General features: G+C 43.0%; 1 protein-coding gene across 6 annotated transcripts in view; it reads right to left on the bottom strand.

Moving 5' to 3' along the window:
• Positions 1-18812, bottom strand: part of LOC138642761 (uncharacterized) — a 272058-nt gene that overhangs the window by 138178 nt on the left and 115068 nt on the right. For 2 of the 6 annotated variants that reach the window (XM_069731217.1, XM_069731219.1), the window contains exons 3-4: positions 13129-13281; positions 11897-13036 (exon numbers count right to left, since the gene is read on the bottom strand). The exons of 3 other annotated variants lie outside the window; for them this stretch is intronic. In XM_069731217.1, the coding sequence (XP_069587318.1) occupies positions 12070-13036; positions 13129-13142 (981 nt within the window). In that variant the 5' untranslated portion in view covers positions 13143-13281 and the 3' untranslated portion in view covers positions 11897-12069. Of the gene's footprint in view, positions 1-11896; positions 13037-13128; positions 16496-18812 lie in introns of those variants that run through there. One more of the 6 variants, XM_069731220.1, reaches the window with a different exon arrangement.

The following is an 18812-nucleotide window of genomic DNA, read 5'->3' as shown; positions in this document are numbered from 1 at the left end:
TGGCTCTCTAAACGCAACATGGCGTCCCATCTCAATTCCTGTCAATTTTGCATTGAAAAGTCAAATGGCGCTCCTTCCCTTCCGAGCTCTCCCATGCGCCCAAACAGTGGTTTACCCCCACATATGGGGTATCAGCGTACTCAGGACAAATTGTACAACAACTTTTGGGGTCCAATTTCTTCTCCTACCCATGGGAAAATAAAAAATTGGGGGCAAAAAGATAATTTTTGTGAAAAAATATGATTTTTTTTATTTTTACGGTTCTGCATTATAAACTTCTGTGAAGCACTTGGTGGGTCAAAGTGCTCACTACACCTCTAGATAAGTTCCTTAGGGGGTCTACTTTCCAAAATGGTGTCACTTGTGGGGGGTTTCAATGCTTAGGCACATCAGTGGCTCTCCAAACGCAACATGGCGTCCCATCTCAATTCCTGTCAATTTTGCATTGAAAAGTCAAACGGCGCTCCTTCCCTTCTGAGCTCTCCCATGCGCCCAAACAGTGGTTTACCCCCACATATGGGGTATCTGCGTACCCAGGACAAATTGTACAACAACTTTTGGGGTCCAATTTCTTCTCTTACCCTTGGGAAAATAAAAATTTGGGCGCGAAAAGATAATTTTTGTGAAAAAATATGATTTTTTATTTTTACGGTTCTGCATTATAAACTTCTGTGAAGCACTTGGTGGGTCAAAATGCTCACCACACCTCTAGATAAGTTCCTTAGGGGGTCTACTTTCCAAAATGGTGTCAATTGTGGGGGTTTCAATGTTTAGGCACATCAGGGGCTCTCCAAACGCAACATGGTGTCCCATCTCGATTCCAGTCAATTTTGCATTGAAAAGTCAAATGGCGCTCTTTCGCTTCCAAGCTCTGTCACGTGCCCAAACAGTGGTTTACCCCCACATATGGGGTATCAGCGTACTCAGGATAAATTGTACAACTTTTGGGGTCCAATTTCTTCTCCTACCCATGGGAAAATAAAAAATTGGGGGCAAAAAGATAATTTTTGTGAAAAAATATGATTTTTTTATTTTTACCGTTCTGCATTATAAACTCCTGTGAAGCACTTGGTGGGTCAAAGTGCTCACCACACCTCTAGATAAGTTCCTTAGGGGGTCTACTTTCCAAAATGGTGTCACTTGTGGGGGGTTTCAATGTTTAGGCACATCAGTGGCTCTCCAAACGCAACATGGCGTCCCATCTCAATTCCTGTCAATTTTGCATTGAAAAGTCGAACGGCGCTCCTTCCCTTCCGAGCTCTCCCATGCGCCCAAACAGTGGTTTACTCTCACATATGGGGTATCAGCGTACTCAGGACAAATTGTACAACAACTTTTGGGGTCCAATTTCTTCTCTTACCCTTGGGAAAATAAAAATTTGGGCGCGAAAAGATAATTTTTGTGAAAAAATATGATTTTTTATTTTTACGGTTCTGCATTATAAACTTCTGTGAAGCACTTGGTGGGTCAAAGTGCTCACCACACCTCTAGATAAGTTCCTTAGGGGGTCTACTTTCCAAAATGGTGTCAATTGTGGGGGGTTTCAATGTTTAGGCACATCAGGGGCTCTCCAAACGCAACATGGTGTCCCATCTCGATTCCAGTCAATTTTGCATTGAAAAGTCAAATGGCGCTCTTTCACTTCCGAGCTCTGTCACGTGCCCAAACAGTGGTTTACCCCCACATATGGGGTATCGGTGTACTCAGGACAAATTGTACAACAACTTTTGGGGTCCATTTTCTCCTGTTACCCTTGGTAAAATAAAACAAATTGGAGCTGAAGTAAATTTTTTGTGAAAAAAAGTTAAATGTTCATTTTTATTTAAACATTCCAAAAATTCCTGTGAAGAACCAGAAGGATTAATAAACTTCTTGAATATGGTTTTGAGCACCATGAGGGGTGCAGTTTTTAGAATGGTGTCACACTTTGGTATTTTCTATCATATAGACCCCTCAAAATGACTTCAAATGAGATGTGGTCCCTAAAAAAAAAATGGTGTTGTAAAAATGAGAAATTGCTGGTCAACTTTTAACCCTTATAACTCCCTAACAAAAAAAAATTTTGGTTCCAAAATTGTGCTGATGTAAAGTAGACATGTGAGAAATGTTACTTATTAAGTATTTTGTGTGACATATCTCTGTGATTTAATTGCATAAAAATTCAAAGTTGGAAAATTGCGAAATTTTCATAATTTTCGCCAAATTTCAGTTTTTTTCACAAATAAACGCAGGTACTATCAAAGAATTTTTACCACTATCATGAAGTACAATATGACACGAGAAAACAATGTCAGAATCACTTCGTTCCAGAGTTATAACCTCATAAAGGGACAGTGGTCAGAATTGTAAAAATTGGCCCGGTCATTAACGTGCAAACCACCCTTGGGGGTAAAGGGGTTAAAAACGTCATCTCGGCTCACAAAAAATAAGCCCTCAACCGACCCCAGATCATGAAAAATGGAGACGCTACGAGTATCGGAAAATGGCGCAATTTTTTTTTTTTTTTTTTTTAGCAAAGTTTGGATTTTTTTTTCACCACTTAGGTAAAAAATAACCTAGTCATGTTAGGTGTCTTTGAGCTCGTACTGACCTGGAGAATCATAATGTCAGGTCAGTTTTAGCATTTAGTGAACCTAGCAAAAAAGCCAAACAAAAAACAAGTGTGGGATTGCACTTTTTTTGCAATTTCATCGCACTTGGAATTTTTTTCCCGTTTTCTAGTACACGACATGCTAAAACCAATGATGTCTTTCAAGAGTACAACTCGTCCCGCAAAAAATAAGCCCTCACATGGCCAAATTGACAGAAAAATAAAAAAGTTATGGCTCTGGGAAGGAGGGGAGTGAAAAACGAACACGGAAAAACGAAAAATCCCAAGGTCATGAAGGGGTCAAAGATAAACTAACTGGTCTGTGAGAGCCAGAATTCTTGCTGGTTTGTAGGTGATCAAATACTTATTTCATGAAATTAAATGCAATTTAACTATTTAAAAATCATACAATGTGATTTTCTGTTTTTTATGTTTAGATTCTGCCCCTCATAGTTGAAGTGTACCTATGGTAAAAAAAATACAGACCTCTCCATTCTATGTAGGTGGGAAATCTTGCAAAATTGGCAGGGTATCAAATACTTATTTTCCCCACTCTACATGGTATCACTTCCTATCCTAATATTGTTACTCCTTTATGCCTTCCAATTTATATAGTATGATCACCAATACATACTGTATGTAAAGGTGGACGCCACTTAAGAGAGGGAAACTATATTGCTAAAGTAAGTACTGCCTGCATTTATAACTACATCTATATATTTATAATATTATGATGTTGGTCATTAGAGATAAGCGAACTTGTTAGGAAAAATTCAACAATCTCAAATTTGGCACTAGCGTAGCACATTACATGTGTTCCATTTCCCAAACATTTTTCCTCAAAGTCGGTCACAGTTTGGTAAATGATCGGATTTCCACTAAAGCTTTTGTTAGAACTTTGGCTAGTATAGAGGTTCTGTGTGATGAGCAGGGGAGACGTTATTTTTTAATGGAGAGGGTGTGTATAGGTCAGATGTGTATCGGACTGTCAATTTTTTAAAATTGACCTAGTATGTGTACATTCTGGCAGCCAATCAGGGCTCAGAAACCATCCACAATGTCCATACACAAGGGCTTTGGTCATTAGCTCCTGAAATCACATGTCAGTCTCCGTATAAAATGTGGGCATGTTGTTTTGCTGACTCCATTTTTTTCAGTGTAACCGCACAGAGAGGCATATCCTTGTTCTTGCTGCAAGTTGTCATATAGTTAGATAGGATCATGTCCTGTGTGAAATATACCTACCAGCATATATTTTGTGCTAATAGTTGTGCAGGCAGTAGTCCACATTTCCTACACAAAATCAATTGGGCTAATACTGTGTTGCAGTCAGGAGGCCCAATTTGCTAAGCAAAATCATTAGGGCTAATAATTGGGTGCAGCCAGGAGACCCATTTGCTAAAAAAAATCATTTGGGACAATATTGGAGTGCAGCCAGTAGGCCCCATTTGCTAATAAAATCAGTAGGGCTAATATTGGGGTGCAGGCACCAGGCCCTATTTGCTAATCAAAATCATTAGGGCGAATATTGGGGTGAGGCCAGGAGGTCCTATTTGCTAATCAAAATCATCAGGGCTAATATTGGGGTGCAGCCAGGAGGCCTCATTTGCTAACTTAAATCGATAGGAATAATTTTGGGGTGTAGCCAGGAGACACCATTTGCTAATCAAAATCGTTTGGGCTAATATTGTGGTGCAGGAACCAGGCCCTATGTGCTAAACAAATCGTTAGAGCTAATACTGGACAGAAGTCAGGAGGCCCCATTAGCTAATCAAAATCGTTAGGGATAATATTGGGGTGCAACCAGGAGACCCCATTTGCTAATCAAAATTCTTGAGGCTAATGTTCAAGCAGACTATCTCAGAAAATAAATACTGATTATTCATTTGGTGATGGGGACTGACAGGTCTGGGCCTAGATTTGTGAAACAGCTGATTTAAAAAAGGGGAAGGGTACATATAACATGAGTGTGAAAAAGCAAGGTCATAGTGGAAGGGGGGATAGGCTTGGTGTTTGATGTGTGTGTGGGTTAGGTGGTAATGTTACTGAAAGCTCTATTGAACAAACACAGTTTTGTCCTATCCAAAGACAACTGAACATCTGTTACTGGATGGACTACTTGACTCCCTTTCTTTGGCAGCAGCACAGCGGTACAGCTTGTAGATGAGGGTCAGAGAGAGCATGTGCTCCAGTGGATGGCAAGCCCTGCATGAAGTGGTCTATCTTCCTCTTCCTCCACCTTAACATCACACACAGTACAATCCTCAGAGGTGGCACCCCAATTACCCTTATTTCCTCCCACATCATAACTTTCCAACCATCCAACTGACTCTGGGGAACAAAAGATGGGACAGTCTGCAGAGCTGTTCACATTTTATTCTATGGGCATTAGAGGTCTGCTCCAAAGATTCACAGAATACAGAGGAGGAAGGGAGGAAGGCATCTGCATCGATGCCCCAAATTTTTTCATGTTGGATTTGGGGCCAGATGAAGTAGGGTCCGGGCAAAATCCCAACCTCGTCACCAGACATTAATCCATGGGGGTGGAGGTGATACTGATGAGGCTCAGATACCTGAGGAGCACAAGGACTGTACTGTGCAATCAGAGCAGGAAGAGGAGGAGGGTGACTTGCAGGGCGAGTAGTGGGAAAACAGAGACAATGACTATGAGGTTGTAGATCCCACTTGGTGTGAACCCAGAGGCACAGAACTGAGTAGCTCACCAGAAAAGATGAAGGAGTAGGATGACGAGGAGGTTACATTACGGATTGCCGCACAGACACAAAGTGATGCAACTACGACAAGAACTGCATCCTCATCCACAACTGTGATTGTAGCCAGCACCGGCCATGAGTCTACAGTTCAAAGGGGCAGTAAGGGTTTGCTAGCCTGGGGCTTTTTTGAGAGCACAAAGGATGACCCAACTCACATTATCTGCCAACCTTGCAAAAAACGACTCAATAGAGGCAAAAATTGCAATAATTTCACTACTACATGCATGAGCCAGCACATGCGTGATCAACATGCCTTAGGCTCCTTTCACACATCATTTTTTTGCCATCAGTCGCAATCCGTCGAATTTTGCAAAAAAAAGCATCCGGCAATTAATGCCGCCGGATCAGTATTTTTCTCATAGACGTGTATTAGCGACGGATTGGCCTCACGTTTCATCCGTCATTGACTGGAACCATCGAAAATTGTTTGTCCGGTGGCTGGAGATGATGGACAAAGTTACTTTTTTTGGCTCCGTCAAAAAATCGGACAGCGACGGTTCCGGCGCTGTCCAGTGTTTGCTAGAATGGAAGCCTATGGGTGCCATCAGATGACTGAATCCCGCACCAGATCCCATTTTTTTTACTGCACCTGCTCTGATTTAGTGAGGATACAACTGGCCAGCCCCAATTAGGAAAGGTATACAAAGCCTGCCAGGTAGGGCTTCACTCACCCATTTACCAGCAAGCAAGCAAGACAGCCCAAGACCAGCCACACAACAAATACCTGCTAGCCACAGAGCAAAAACCTGCCAGGCACAGAGCAAAAACCTGCCAGCCAGAGTTAAAACCTGCCAGCCACAGAGCCAGGCCAACCAGCCACAGGGTCTACCAGGCAAGCCAGCCACAGAGCCTACCAGGCCGGCCAGCCACAGAGCCTAGCAGGCCGGCCAGCCACAGAGCCTACCTGGCTGGCCAGCCACAAAGCCTACCAGGCCGGCCAGCCACAGAGCTTACCAGGCCAGCCACCCACAGAGCCTATCAAGCCAGCCACAGAGCCTACCAAACCAGCCAGCCACAGAGCCTACCAGCCGGTCTCAATGTCTTCTTCTGGGAAGAAGGAAGCTGCAGCATCAGAGCTGCTTCCAGAAGGAGACGGATGGAGTGAAGAAAGACCTGGCACGGGTTCTCGTTTAGTAAGTTCCTTACATGCATCGCAGAAACAGATCATCACAGACATCACAGTACACACAACACATAAAAAAACAGATAATCACAGACATCACAGTACACACAACACATAAGCCTACATCCAAGCACATAATGTCTTTCTTTTTTTTTATTTTAGTCTTCCGATTCTGGGGCTCGATGTAGAGGTGCTCAAAGTCTTCAAAGCACCTCCCAGGGATGTCAGCGTTAGCGTCGGGGCGGTTGCCACCGAGTAAGTACCTTTTTTATTTCGATTTTTTGTATTTTTCCACTTAATGTTGAGTGTAATGTTTTTGTTTTTTGTCTTTTTTAACAGGCTTCACAGTGTGTTCCTGACTCTGACGGCGAGGAGGCCGGTATAGATATCGACCTCCTCATCGATCTAGTCCGAGACCGGGTACATGGGAACCGCTGCCACGCTGATCTTGGTGTCACCCGTCAGTTCTGGGAGGAAGTGTGCCTGTGCCAGGAAGTTGCGGAACATTGAGAAGACCTCGATGTTCGGGCCCAGAATCAAGTGCATAAGTATTCACAGTTCAGTAACTTAAGTTGCAGAATGTAATGTGTTGTATACTAACCAATTTATTGGTCACTCAGGGATTGCTTCAAGAAGGAGTTCAACAAGGAGATGCAGGCCCCGAGTGGATTAGGAGGACGCAGGAGAAAATACAAGTATGCTAGAGTCCTGTTGTTCCTCCAGTCAACTATGGTGAGCAGAAGGTAAATATTCCCCACTCCAATTACTAAGTAAAAATGTGTAACTTTTTTGTTTCAGCAAGCGCTAAGCAATAACAATATATTAATTACATTTTTTTTCTTTGTTCCACAGCACCGTCTGCAGCACTCGGGAGCCTGCAGAGTTGAACCCTTCTGCCGCGATCCCTCAGGAGTCCACCACTGGGGACGACTTCGACAGACCCGACCCATCTGCACCTTCCTTGCCTTCCCTCACATCTGGTCCCTCGGTCCCATCCACCAGCGCTGGAGCATCGTGGCAGACTTCGTTACATGAAGCTGCTGGTGAGGATGTAGCTCTTCCTCTACCCCACCCCTCTGACACTACTACCACCTATAGAACACCTTTGGGTTCTGGGCGGCAGCACCAGAGGGGTCAGGAAAAGAGCTATGCGCCCGAGTTCTTGCATCTAAATGCATCCTTCCAGAACTCACTCAAACTGTTGTCTGAGCAAGTCACTGCTGGATTTAACCTCATGAACAACAGTATTCTTGAGTTGAGCACACATCTGCATAGGATGCATTTAGATGTAATTAAATCTCCCAATCACTCCTTTTTCCAAGCAGTAGTCGAGCACATAGACAAGCTATCTCCTGACCAGCAGATGCATGTAATGCAAGTCTGCCAGTTTGCCCTAGCGCAGGTTAGCTCCCAAGCCCCTCCAACCGCCCCAGTAGTTCTTCCCAAAGCTGCCCCCCTCTAGCCACTGTCCCTTCTCCCCCTCCTATGCAATACCATCTTCCTGTCTCATACCAGCTTCCTGCCCCGTTCCAGCTTCCTGCCTCACACCAGCTTCCTGCCCCATACCAGCTCCCAACCACATCATCTGTGCCTCCACTCCCTGCACAATCTGTACTCCCTGCCCACTACCACCAGTCTCCTTCCACACCCATCATGCCCCAAACACAACCCTCTTCTCCACCCACCACCTCTTCTGCCTCCCAATCCCTCCACTCCACCCCCAAACCTTACCAAATCCCATCCCTAGTCCCGTTTTTCGTCCACCTATCCCCTTGCTTTCTCCACCACTTCATCTTGTGTTTCTGATCCGTCACCACCACAATCCTCTCCACACTCCCAGTGTCAAAGTGTTCCAATTTGTCAGCCCCTCCAGTATTATCTCCACCCCACACTTCATTAATTTATAATGTTGTAGATAAGAAATAAAAACATATTTTTTGTATAAAAAGCTTTGTCTTTCATTTATTTTATTAAGTTTGCAGGTTTTAGCGCTGCAGTGTGCTGCCTTATTTACTTAACTATATACGAGTTGGCGACTCTAGGTTCAGCACCTGTTCACACTGAGTCTATGTTTGGATGTGCCGGTCAGGTTTTTGAAATGAAGTACAATATGTCACAAAAAACAATCTCAGAATCACCGGGATCCATTGAAGCGTTCCAGAGTTATTACCTCATAAAGGGACAGTGGTCAGAATTGTAAAAATTGGCCTGGTCATTAACCCGCAAACCACCTTCCAGAGTAAAGGGGTTAACTTTAGCCCTTTTAGAAATTATTTCATCTTAAACTTGCTTAATTGTTGACAATAACAGTAATTTTGACCAGACGTCCCCAAACTTTTACATACCGCTGTGCAGTACCCAGACCTCTGAGCCCTGTATAACCCGACCCACACAAAAAGCTGAAAATCAGTGTTGAAGCAGTGTTACACAGAGCGGTTGACTGGGATGCACATGGCACCTTGTCCTGTAGTGATAATCCCCTACTCATAAAACACTGATTTTATTGAAACAGCGGCACACAGCCTAGTAAATGACAGTTCACTGATATCAGGGTCTAAGCTCCTAAATTATGCTGTTCTCGGGTTACTTAGGAAAAAAAACTGCTGTCAGACTGCCTTTAATAGCAAAATGGTAACCTCTGCCGGCTCCTGGAATGCTGCGATCGACTTTGATTGATTTGTGGACGTGTTATTACTGCAAATGTCAGAAAGGGGTTAAAGATTATATTTATTTTGCATTTTAGGCAATATATATATATATATATATATAATAATTTTTTACATTTTAAAAATTACAAAATGAAAAATAAGCAGATGCCAAAACTTAGGCACCCTTGGAGATGTGTGTGCTCAGATAACTTTGATCAAGGTTTCAGACCTTAATTAGTCGGTCAGGGTTATGACTTGTTCACTATTATTGTTAGGAAAGGCCAGGAGATGCAAATGTTTCAGCTTTATAAGAAAAGCAGCCTCCTCTAATCTTGTGCCAAGCAAAAAAACATCAAAGATAAAGCCGTGTGCACTACTACTAGTGGTGCCCAGGTAGGTTCCCACACCATGTGATACTAAAAGAAAGAACCTGGCACTCAACTTAATGCTCGTGAGATTTTAATCGTAGTAGCCAAAAAACGTTTCGGTCCTATATCTGGACCTTCATCAGTTACGTACTATGATGATAAAGTGAATGACTGTAGTGTCATATAAGGCACAGCATGGTCTGCGTCTGGTATTTGCGCAGATAGGTTTAGGCACACAGATTGGACTTATTCACGCTGATAGGTGCTGTGCTTGTGTCCAGACACGGAATCCCCGCTTGTCTCGAGACACTACAGTCATTCACTTTTTCATCATAATACATAACTGATGAAGGTCCAGATATAGGACCGAAACGTTTTTTGGCTACTACGATTAAAATCTCACGAGCATTAAGTTGAATGCCAGGTTCTTTCTTTTAGGCCGGGGACACACACAACGTATAAAAAAACGGTCCGTTTTTGACGGACGAGAATCGCACAAATGTTACCAAAACAGTGATCCGTGTGCAGTGCGAGGATGCGATTTTCTCGCATCAAATGATCCGTTTGACATCCGTGTGACATCCGTATGGCATCCGTATGGCGAGATTTTCTCGCAGGCTTGCAAAATGGACATATAACGGATTTTCCACCTGAAAAAATTTAAATCATCACCAAGAACATTATTTAATGGCCCTAAACACAGGTGCCACCCACCAATCTATGCAGTAGAGTCCCTGCTTGTGTTGGTGCACTTCGGATTGATGAGCAACATGTCTGATCGACTGACTTTCAACACCACAGAGCGTGTGCTTTTCAACTGGGTACTTTCCCATTGTTTTGGCCAGCCATACCCAGTTATTGTAGATCCGAGGAGGCGGAGACGGATGTGGGTACATCCACTTATCAAGCAACGGATCACTAAAGGCCATTTCAGCCATCTGTATGCTGCTCTGAGGACTAATCCGGACAAGTTCTTCAACTATTGTCGGATGAGGATTCAAACCTTTGACATTTTGTTGGAGATTTTGCGTCCAGGGATCACGAAGAAGGACACCAGGATGCGCAAATCTATTTCAGCTGAGGAGCGCCTTATCCTTACCTTGCGGTATGCCTTAATACTAATTGACCCAATTTTTTACACATTTTTTGGTCGAGCCCCCTTATTCTAATTAGATACTTAAATGGTTAAGAAACTTCAACATCATTTGTCCTTCTTTTCTTACATTAAATTTTGGCAAATATCAAAGCCATAGCATGTCCTTAATGTTTTAATAATATTTTATTTTTTTATGTTTTTATTGCCCCATATAACCCTGTATTGTGTTCATTTGATATTTTCAAACAATATTCTTTTGTCTTTTAGCTTCCTTGCCACTCTCCTATCATATGCGGCCCTGCATTTAGAGTTTTTATTGGGCAAATCTACAATTTCTGGTATTGTGCGGGATACATGCAATGAAATCTGGGGAAGACTCCATCAAGAGGTGATGCCTGAACCCAAAATTGCAGACTGGTTACGTATTGCTCAAGGATTCCAGGACACATGCCAGTTTCCGCACTGTATTGGGGCACTTGATGGAAAGCACATCCGTGTGCGTAAGCCGCCAGGTTCAGGGACCCAATTCTATAATTCTAAACAGTTTTTCTCTGTAGTTGGCCCTAGTCGACAGCAACTACAGGTTTATAATTGTAGATATTGGGGCCTATGGGAGAACTGGAGACTCTAAAGTCTTCAGTTCTTCCATTATGGGTCGGCGGCTGCGCAACAATGAATTGGATCTCCCACCCCCAAGTCACATACCAGGGGCTAATTTGGATGCGGTGCCTTACATGATGGTAGCAGATGAGGCCTTTCAATTATCAAGGAACGTCATGAGACCCTATCCACGGAGAGGCCTGGACTACCGGCGCAGAATCTTTAATTTGCGTCTTTCCCGTGCCCGCCGTCTGGTCGAGTGTTCATTCGGCATTCTCAGTGCAAAATGGCGGGTACTTCAGTCTGCAATCCAACTGAGTGAAGGCAATGTAAATGGCGTGATAAAAGCATGTGTTGTTCTTCACAACTTTACAAGAGACCATGATTGCCCATCATCTGCTGCAGATGACATTGATTATGCAAATACTGTCTTGACAACTACACGTGTTCATCCTTCACGTAGTCAGCCCGCTGGCCTAAAAGTTCGTGATGTTTTAACCAATTTTTTTGTGTCACCAGAGGGATCTACGGTTTGGCAAGACAATGCTGTTTTGCCTTAATTTTGATTTAGATTCTAAGTTAATAAATCACATAATTTGCATCATAAATTTGTGTATTTGTATCTGATGTTGAAAATATGTAAGTATGTAAAGTTGACAAATCATGTATGTAGCTGGACCAATACATAACACTCTGATTTCATAACAAATTTTTACTGCTCAGCGCATATATATATGTATGCAAAAAACATATTTCCATTCTCATATGTAATTTGAGCAAAATAAACAACACAGCTTTACATGCCAAGGTCACAAAAAACTTAGGCCACCAAAAAGACCAAATGACAGGAAAAAAATAACATAAAAAACATTACAGGTTATGGTAGGTTGGGGGTGGTGATGGTGATGGCTGGTGTCCAGCATGTGCGGAACTTGGCCTGGGTGGTTGACCAACCACACTGTCTACCTGTGTTAGTGCAGATATAAATTGAGGGTGTTGTGGCAAGTTGCGATCATGTGTATGAGCTAACACTTGATGTGGAGGGTAGAAGGGCATCAAGTCCTGGGTACTGGATTGACCCATTTGGTCAGAACCCCCAATATGGCCATGTCGAGCAGACACATGTTGGGACCAGCCTCCAAACATGTGTCTGTTCAAGTGGTCATATTGGGGATTTGCTGCTAAATCATAAATACCCCTGTTTTGGGCTTGTTGTGTGCTTTGTGCAGGCTGTTGTTGGGGAGCTATAGGTTGCGGGGGTGGTGCTGACACAGTTTGTGATTGGTCCTGTGGAAGGTCTTGCACCGCCAGAAGGTTTGTAGCTGACATTTGCCACCGTTCAAGATAATTAAAAATATTAGTGGGGTTGTTTGGGGGTGTGGCCGCATCTAGCAAAATTTGGATGCAACCTCTGGTCCGTAGCCTGAGTGAGCGTGGAATGGGCCGTAAATAGCGGGCAAGACTGCGGAAGTAAGCTTCCTCCCCATCATCATGGGCAGCTCGTGACAAATAGTCCAACACCACGGTATCAACTTGCCTCCTGGTGCCAATGTTCAAAGCCACCCTTCTGCGACGACCACGGTTTGGTCTGGTACTAGGCTGTGGTGATGTATCCAGAGCCAATGTTGGACTGCTGCTCTGGGCTCCTTCATCAACCTCAGGATTTGCCTCCTGTGGAGCAGAAGACGCTGCTGCTGGTTGTGGTGGTGGTGGTGGTGGGTGGTTGCTGCCTGTTGCTTGCCCAGATGGTCCAGCCATTTCTGCATCTTCAGCAACAGGGTCAATCAACAACTCTGAGTCAGATCCAGTCTCTCTTTCAGTCAGATTTGACTCTGTTCTGTATTTTACAAAATATAATTTATATTAAAAAATACGTACATATTCACATAATAAGATGTGTACAATATTTGGAGACATGCATGCACTTACGGTCGTAGCTCCATCACCGGTGCCAGAAAATTTAGACGATCATAATAAAGGTATTTCCTTTTTGGGGGGCTGCATCACCACTCCGCCCATGAACTTGACGCTCACGCCGGTATTGGTCCCGGCAACTCCGCCAGCGTCTATTGACATCATTGACTGCAAATATACAAAATATTCGATATAAATATCACACACATAACTCAAACCATTACAGGGTTTGCAAAAACACATGGGCCCAGGAGGCTAGGGGGACATTAAATTCCTTGGGCCCTATATTAACGGACTAAAGCTAAAATAAAGTTCATCCATATTTGTGTCTCTTGGTAATGTTTTTGCATCTTCAACCAAGAGCATGGATGATTTACTCCCATCATAAACAAAACACATATGATTGTTTCAGGCTTCTTTTTTTATCCTGAAACCACTATTAATTAAACCACATTTTTGGATGAAGAATGGTACTTACATATTTCTTGCTGAACCTCTTGAGGTCGCTCATCAAAATCGGGGAACATGTGGCGACATATTGACCTCCATGCTGCGTCTTTACGTGCACGGTCCGCATAATGTGCGTCGCGTTGGTCCCATAATTCGGGCCTATCATGGACCAGAGCAATGAGAATCTCCACATTAATATGCCTGGCCATGCTGCTACAACAGAACACTCCGTGGAAGCGTGCTTCCTGGTTTGCAATCCAGCGTGGGCCAGAAATTAGCATGCCAAAGCTTCCTGATAATGGATGATTCAATTTCCTGTCACCTGGAGAAGTCTTCCGTATTTCTCGCAATGCACACGCATGGTCCGTATGTAATCCGATTTTTTCTCGCACCCATAGACTTGCATTGGCGATTCTCGGCCGAGATACGCTGACAATCGCAACATGCTGCGATTTCACTCGGATCCTGAATACGGTCGAGAAAATATCGGATGATGGGAGCTGACCCATAGATTAACATTGGGACGAGTGCGCTGCGATTTTTTAGCGCACTGCACTCGTCCGTAATACGGTCTAGTGCGACCCCGGCCTTAGAAACAAAAAAACATCAGCCATGGGTTCTTCTAAACAGCTGTCTAACACTCTAAAAGTGAAAATGGTAGAGGCCCACAAAGCAGGAGAAGGCTATAAAAAGATAGTAAAGCATTTTTACGTTGCCCTTTCCTCAGTTCGAAATGTAAGAAAGAAATGGCAGCTAACAAGAGCAGTAGAGGTCAGGATAAGGTCTGGAAGACGAAGCAAAATTTCAGTGAGAGCTGCTTGTGGGATTGCTTGAGAGGCAAATCAAAACCCCCGCTTGACTGCAAAATACCTTCAGGAAGATTTATCAGACTCTGGAGTTGTAGTGCTTTTCTCTACCGTGACACATGCTAAATATTGCCTTAATTGAAGAGAAATCAGAGGAAAACATCTCCTGCATCCTCACCATAAAATTCAGAGACAGAACAATGCAAAAGAACATCTAAACAAGCCTTATGCATTTTGGAAACAAGTCCTGTGGACCGATGAGGTCAAAATACAATGTGGAAAAAAGTACTTATAAAGATGAGAGAGGCCAGTAATTGACATCATAGGTAGACCACAACTTTAAGAGTCAAAATGAGAAAAAAATCCAGAAAATCACCTTGTCTGATTTGACCAAGATTTACTTTGCAAATTATGGTGAAAAATAAGTATTTGATCACCTAAAAACATGCAAGATTTCTGGCTCTCACAGACCTGTAACTTCTTTAAGAGGCTCCTCTGTCCTCCACTCATTACCTGTAGTAACGGTACCTGTTTGAACTTGTTATCAGTATAAAAGAAACCTGTCCACAACCTCAAACAGTCACACTCCAAACCCCACTATGGTGAAGACCAAGGAGCTGTCGAACAACACCAGAAACTAAATTGTAGCCCTGCACCAGGCAGGGAAGACTGAATCTGCAATAGGCAAGCAGCTTGGTGTGATGAAATCAACTGTGGGAGAAATAATAAGAAAATGGAAGACATACAAGACCACTGATAATCTCACCTCATGGGGTCAAAATGATCACAAGAACGATGAGCAAAAATCCCAGAACCACTCAGGGGGGTCTAGAGAATGACCTGCATAGAGCTGGGACCACCGTAACAAAGGCTACCATCAGTAACACATTACATCGCGAGGAACTCAGATCCTGCAATGCCAGACATGTCCCCCTGCTTAAGCCAGAACATGTCCAGGGCCCATCTGAAGTTGGTTAGAGAGCATTATCCAGAAGAGTATTGGGAGAATGTCATATGGTCTGATGAAACCAAAGAAGAATTGTTTTGAAGAAACAAAACTCGTTGTGTTTGGAGGAAACAGAATGCTGAGTTGCATCCAAAAAACACCATACCTACTGTGGAGCATGGGGGTGGCAACATCATGCTTTGTGGCTGTTTCTCTACAAAGGGACCTGGACCACTGATCTACAGTATGTACATGAAAGAATCAATGGGGCCATGTATCCTGAGATTTTGAGTTAAAACCTCCTTCTATCAGTAAGGGTAATGAAGATGAAATGTGGATGGGTCTTTCAGCATGATAATGAGTCCAAGCACACCACCAGGGCAACAAAGGAGTGGCTTTGTTAGAAGCATATGAAGGTCCTGGAGTGGCCTAGCCAGTCTCCAGATCTCAACCCCATAGAAAACCTTTGGAGGGAGTTGATAGTTTGTGTTGCCCAACAACAGGCCAAAAACATCACTGCTCTAGAGGGGATCTGCATGGAGGAATGGGCCAAAATACCACCAACAGCGTGTGCCAACCTTGTGAAGACTTACAGAAAACGTTTGACCTCTGTCATTGCCAACAAAGGATGTATAACAAAATATTGAGATGAACTTTTGTTAATGACCAAATACTTATTTTCCACCATAATTTGCAAAATAAATATTTCCAAATCAGTCAAGGTGATTTTCTGGATTTCAAAGAAAACTATATGTGATATTTGCGCTAAGTTCACCTATATGAAGCCATAAATAGTTAAAATACTGGGAAATGTCATAAACAAGGTTCCCCATACAGGACTGTGATTAACAAGATGTGTGTACCTTAATATCAAAGAAAAGGAAATCTGTGTCCAGTGCTGACATGCGGGAAGGTCCTTCACTCATGTGCTGTAAGGTTGGTATCTGAAGCCTTCTCTGAATCTGGAACAGAGATTTTTTCCTCACTTTTTCCTTTTACCTTTTTCCTCACTGTAGAACTCTTTGGACACAATGATCAAAAAGGAGCAAAAAGGGTACAGAATTTCAGGAAAAGAACGCCGCCAACCATTAAGCATGGAGTTGGTTAAATCATGCTTTGGGGTTCTGTTGCAGGCAATGGCATGGGGAACTTTCATGGTTAGAGGGAAGAATGGTCTCAATGAAATTTCAACAAATTCTTGATACAAACATAACACTGTGAAAAAAGATGAAGTTGAAAAGAGGATGCATTCTACAAATCGATAATGATCCTAAACACACATCATAATCTACAATAGACTACCTCAAAAGGCACAAGCTGAAGGTTTTACAATGGCCCTCACAGTCCCCTTATCTGAAGATCATTAAAAATCTGTGGCTAGACCTTAAAATAGCAGTGCATGCAGAACTCACAGAACTGGATAAATTTTCCAAGGAAAATGAAAATCCCTTGGCTGGCTACAAAAAGCATTTACAAGCTGTTATACCTGCAAAAGGGGGTGCTACAAGGTACAAATCATGCAAGGTGCCCAAAGTTTTGCATTAACTCATTTTCCCTTTAATAATTTTTAAAATATAAAATATAACAATATATATATTTTGCCTAATATACAAAGTTAGTGTGTAAATTTTAACTTTAGGCCTTTTAGAGATAATTTCATCTTCAACTTGCTTAACTGTTCACAATAATAATAATTTTGACCAATGGTGTCCAAACTTTTACAGGCCACTGTAGATCTGCAGCAGTGAAAACAGTGATTGTATCAAAATGACAGCATGCAGACCAGTAAGTGATGCATCCTTGAAATTAGGGTCTCAGCCCTTACATAAACTGTTCATCCTGTATATTTTTTACTGTATTCTTCAGTCCCCTTAAGGGAATTGAACATATGATCCTTTGATTGATTGTTATATATACATGGCTGCACTTCACAGGATTAAAAGGAAGAGAAAAAGAAAAAAATGCCCTGTCCTGAAAGGGTTAATAAGGACTAAGTGCTAGCCTAAATATTCAAGTATTCATAGAAAACAAGGAATGCAATCACAGCCTGAGCACACCTAGGTGTTTAGAGCAATACCTTTGGTGCCACTTGCCGTTAGCATATTTTGTATTTTATGTACTGAAAGAGGTTTCTATTTGGCAGATTTCACTATTTGATGTGTATGTGTTGTTAGCTTGCCTCTTGTGATTAATATTGTTTGAATTTGTTGCTTTACTGAAATCTTGCATCGCCGTGTTCTGATACACTTCTGATGTGTGCTTTTTAAATCTGCTTCTATTGATTCTATGGAACATGCCTTCTCTTTGTTTTCCCCTTTTTAAAAACAGACTATAGTATTGCTTTGTGTCATTTTATTTATTCAACTTCACTAAAACTACACGGGGCTTGGATACCAGCAGGTTTACACTCCGTGGTCGTCCTTTTCAGTTTTAATTTTATTTAAATCCATGGAAATAAAATGCCAATCAGCCATAACATTAAAATGATCTGCCTAAGGGTTCACTCACATCCACGTATAAAAACGATGTGTGCAATGTAATAAGAAAATCACATTTGTAAGATTGCACATACTAAGTGTATTGGGGGGCACTCGCTTGGCACGGGATTAACGTACACGGGCACGGTTTTTCCAAACAAAACAGTCCATTTGGTTTATTAAAGTATCATAAACCACATCATGAGTAGTCCATTTACACACTGGACCAGGGCATCACATCAAGTCTCAGATCCTTAGTCTGCGGTAACTAAACATGCTGGTCCACCTTTGACCAGTTGCCGTGGGTTACCACACAGTTCATATCACAAGCACCAACAGTTTGTTTAGGTACCTGACGGGAGCTCCTGCTCCACCCTCTGACTCCTTGTCAGTCCGGTCTTCCGGGAAAGCTGCCTCATGGGAATCACCAACTTGCCTGTGCGGCATATCTTAGTCAGTCCAGACCCACCGAAGGACAGTAGCTTCCCCAACAGTTTCACTGTACGATTTTCAGGGATCCGGTCCTACTCCCAGGACCTCCCAACACACTGGCATGTGGCCTGTCCAGGTGCAATTCAGGACATCAGTCCAACACCCCAGGCCACCAGGTCTGAAGCCCCACCATGTGCTCTTCAGGAAGCCTCCTCCCAGGTCTTCCAACACAGGCTTCAAACAGGAAACTCACAGCGAACCATACAGGACCTTTTAACCACTCCCCTGGGTGGGAGCGGGTGTGTGTGGCTAGTTTGTCCCACCCATCTCACATAACTAGCCCTGCCGGCCTCCCATGATAAAACATTCCAAATACTTGTGGGACTATAGGTCCCATAACACCACATCGCTTCAGGCTGGCAGCGCAGAGTCTCATCCTCTGCGACACATATATCGGCCATTCACAATACTGCCGGACTTTATCACATTATCACAGTCATGCCTGCGATTGCCATGCACTCTCACGGCCTCAATACACCTCTGTGCGCATACTGGGGAGACCATGCAGCACCCTCTACCTGTTAGGCC

Source organism: Ranitomeya imitator, chromosome 6 (genome assembly GCF_032444005.1).
Source record: "Ranitomeya imitator isolate aRanImi1 chromosome 6, aRanImi1.pri, whole genome shotgun sequence".
NCBI lineage: Eukaryota > Metazoa > Chordata > Amphibia > Anura > Dendrobatidae > Ranitomeya > Ranitomeya imitator.
This window is presented reverse-complemented; position numbering and strand designations above follow the sequence as displayed.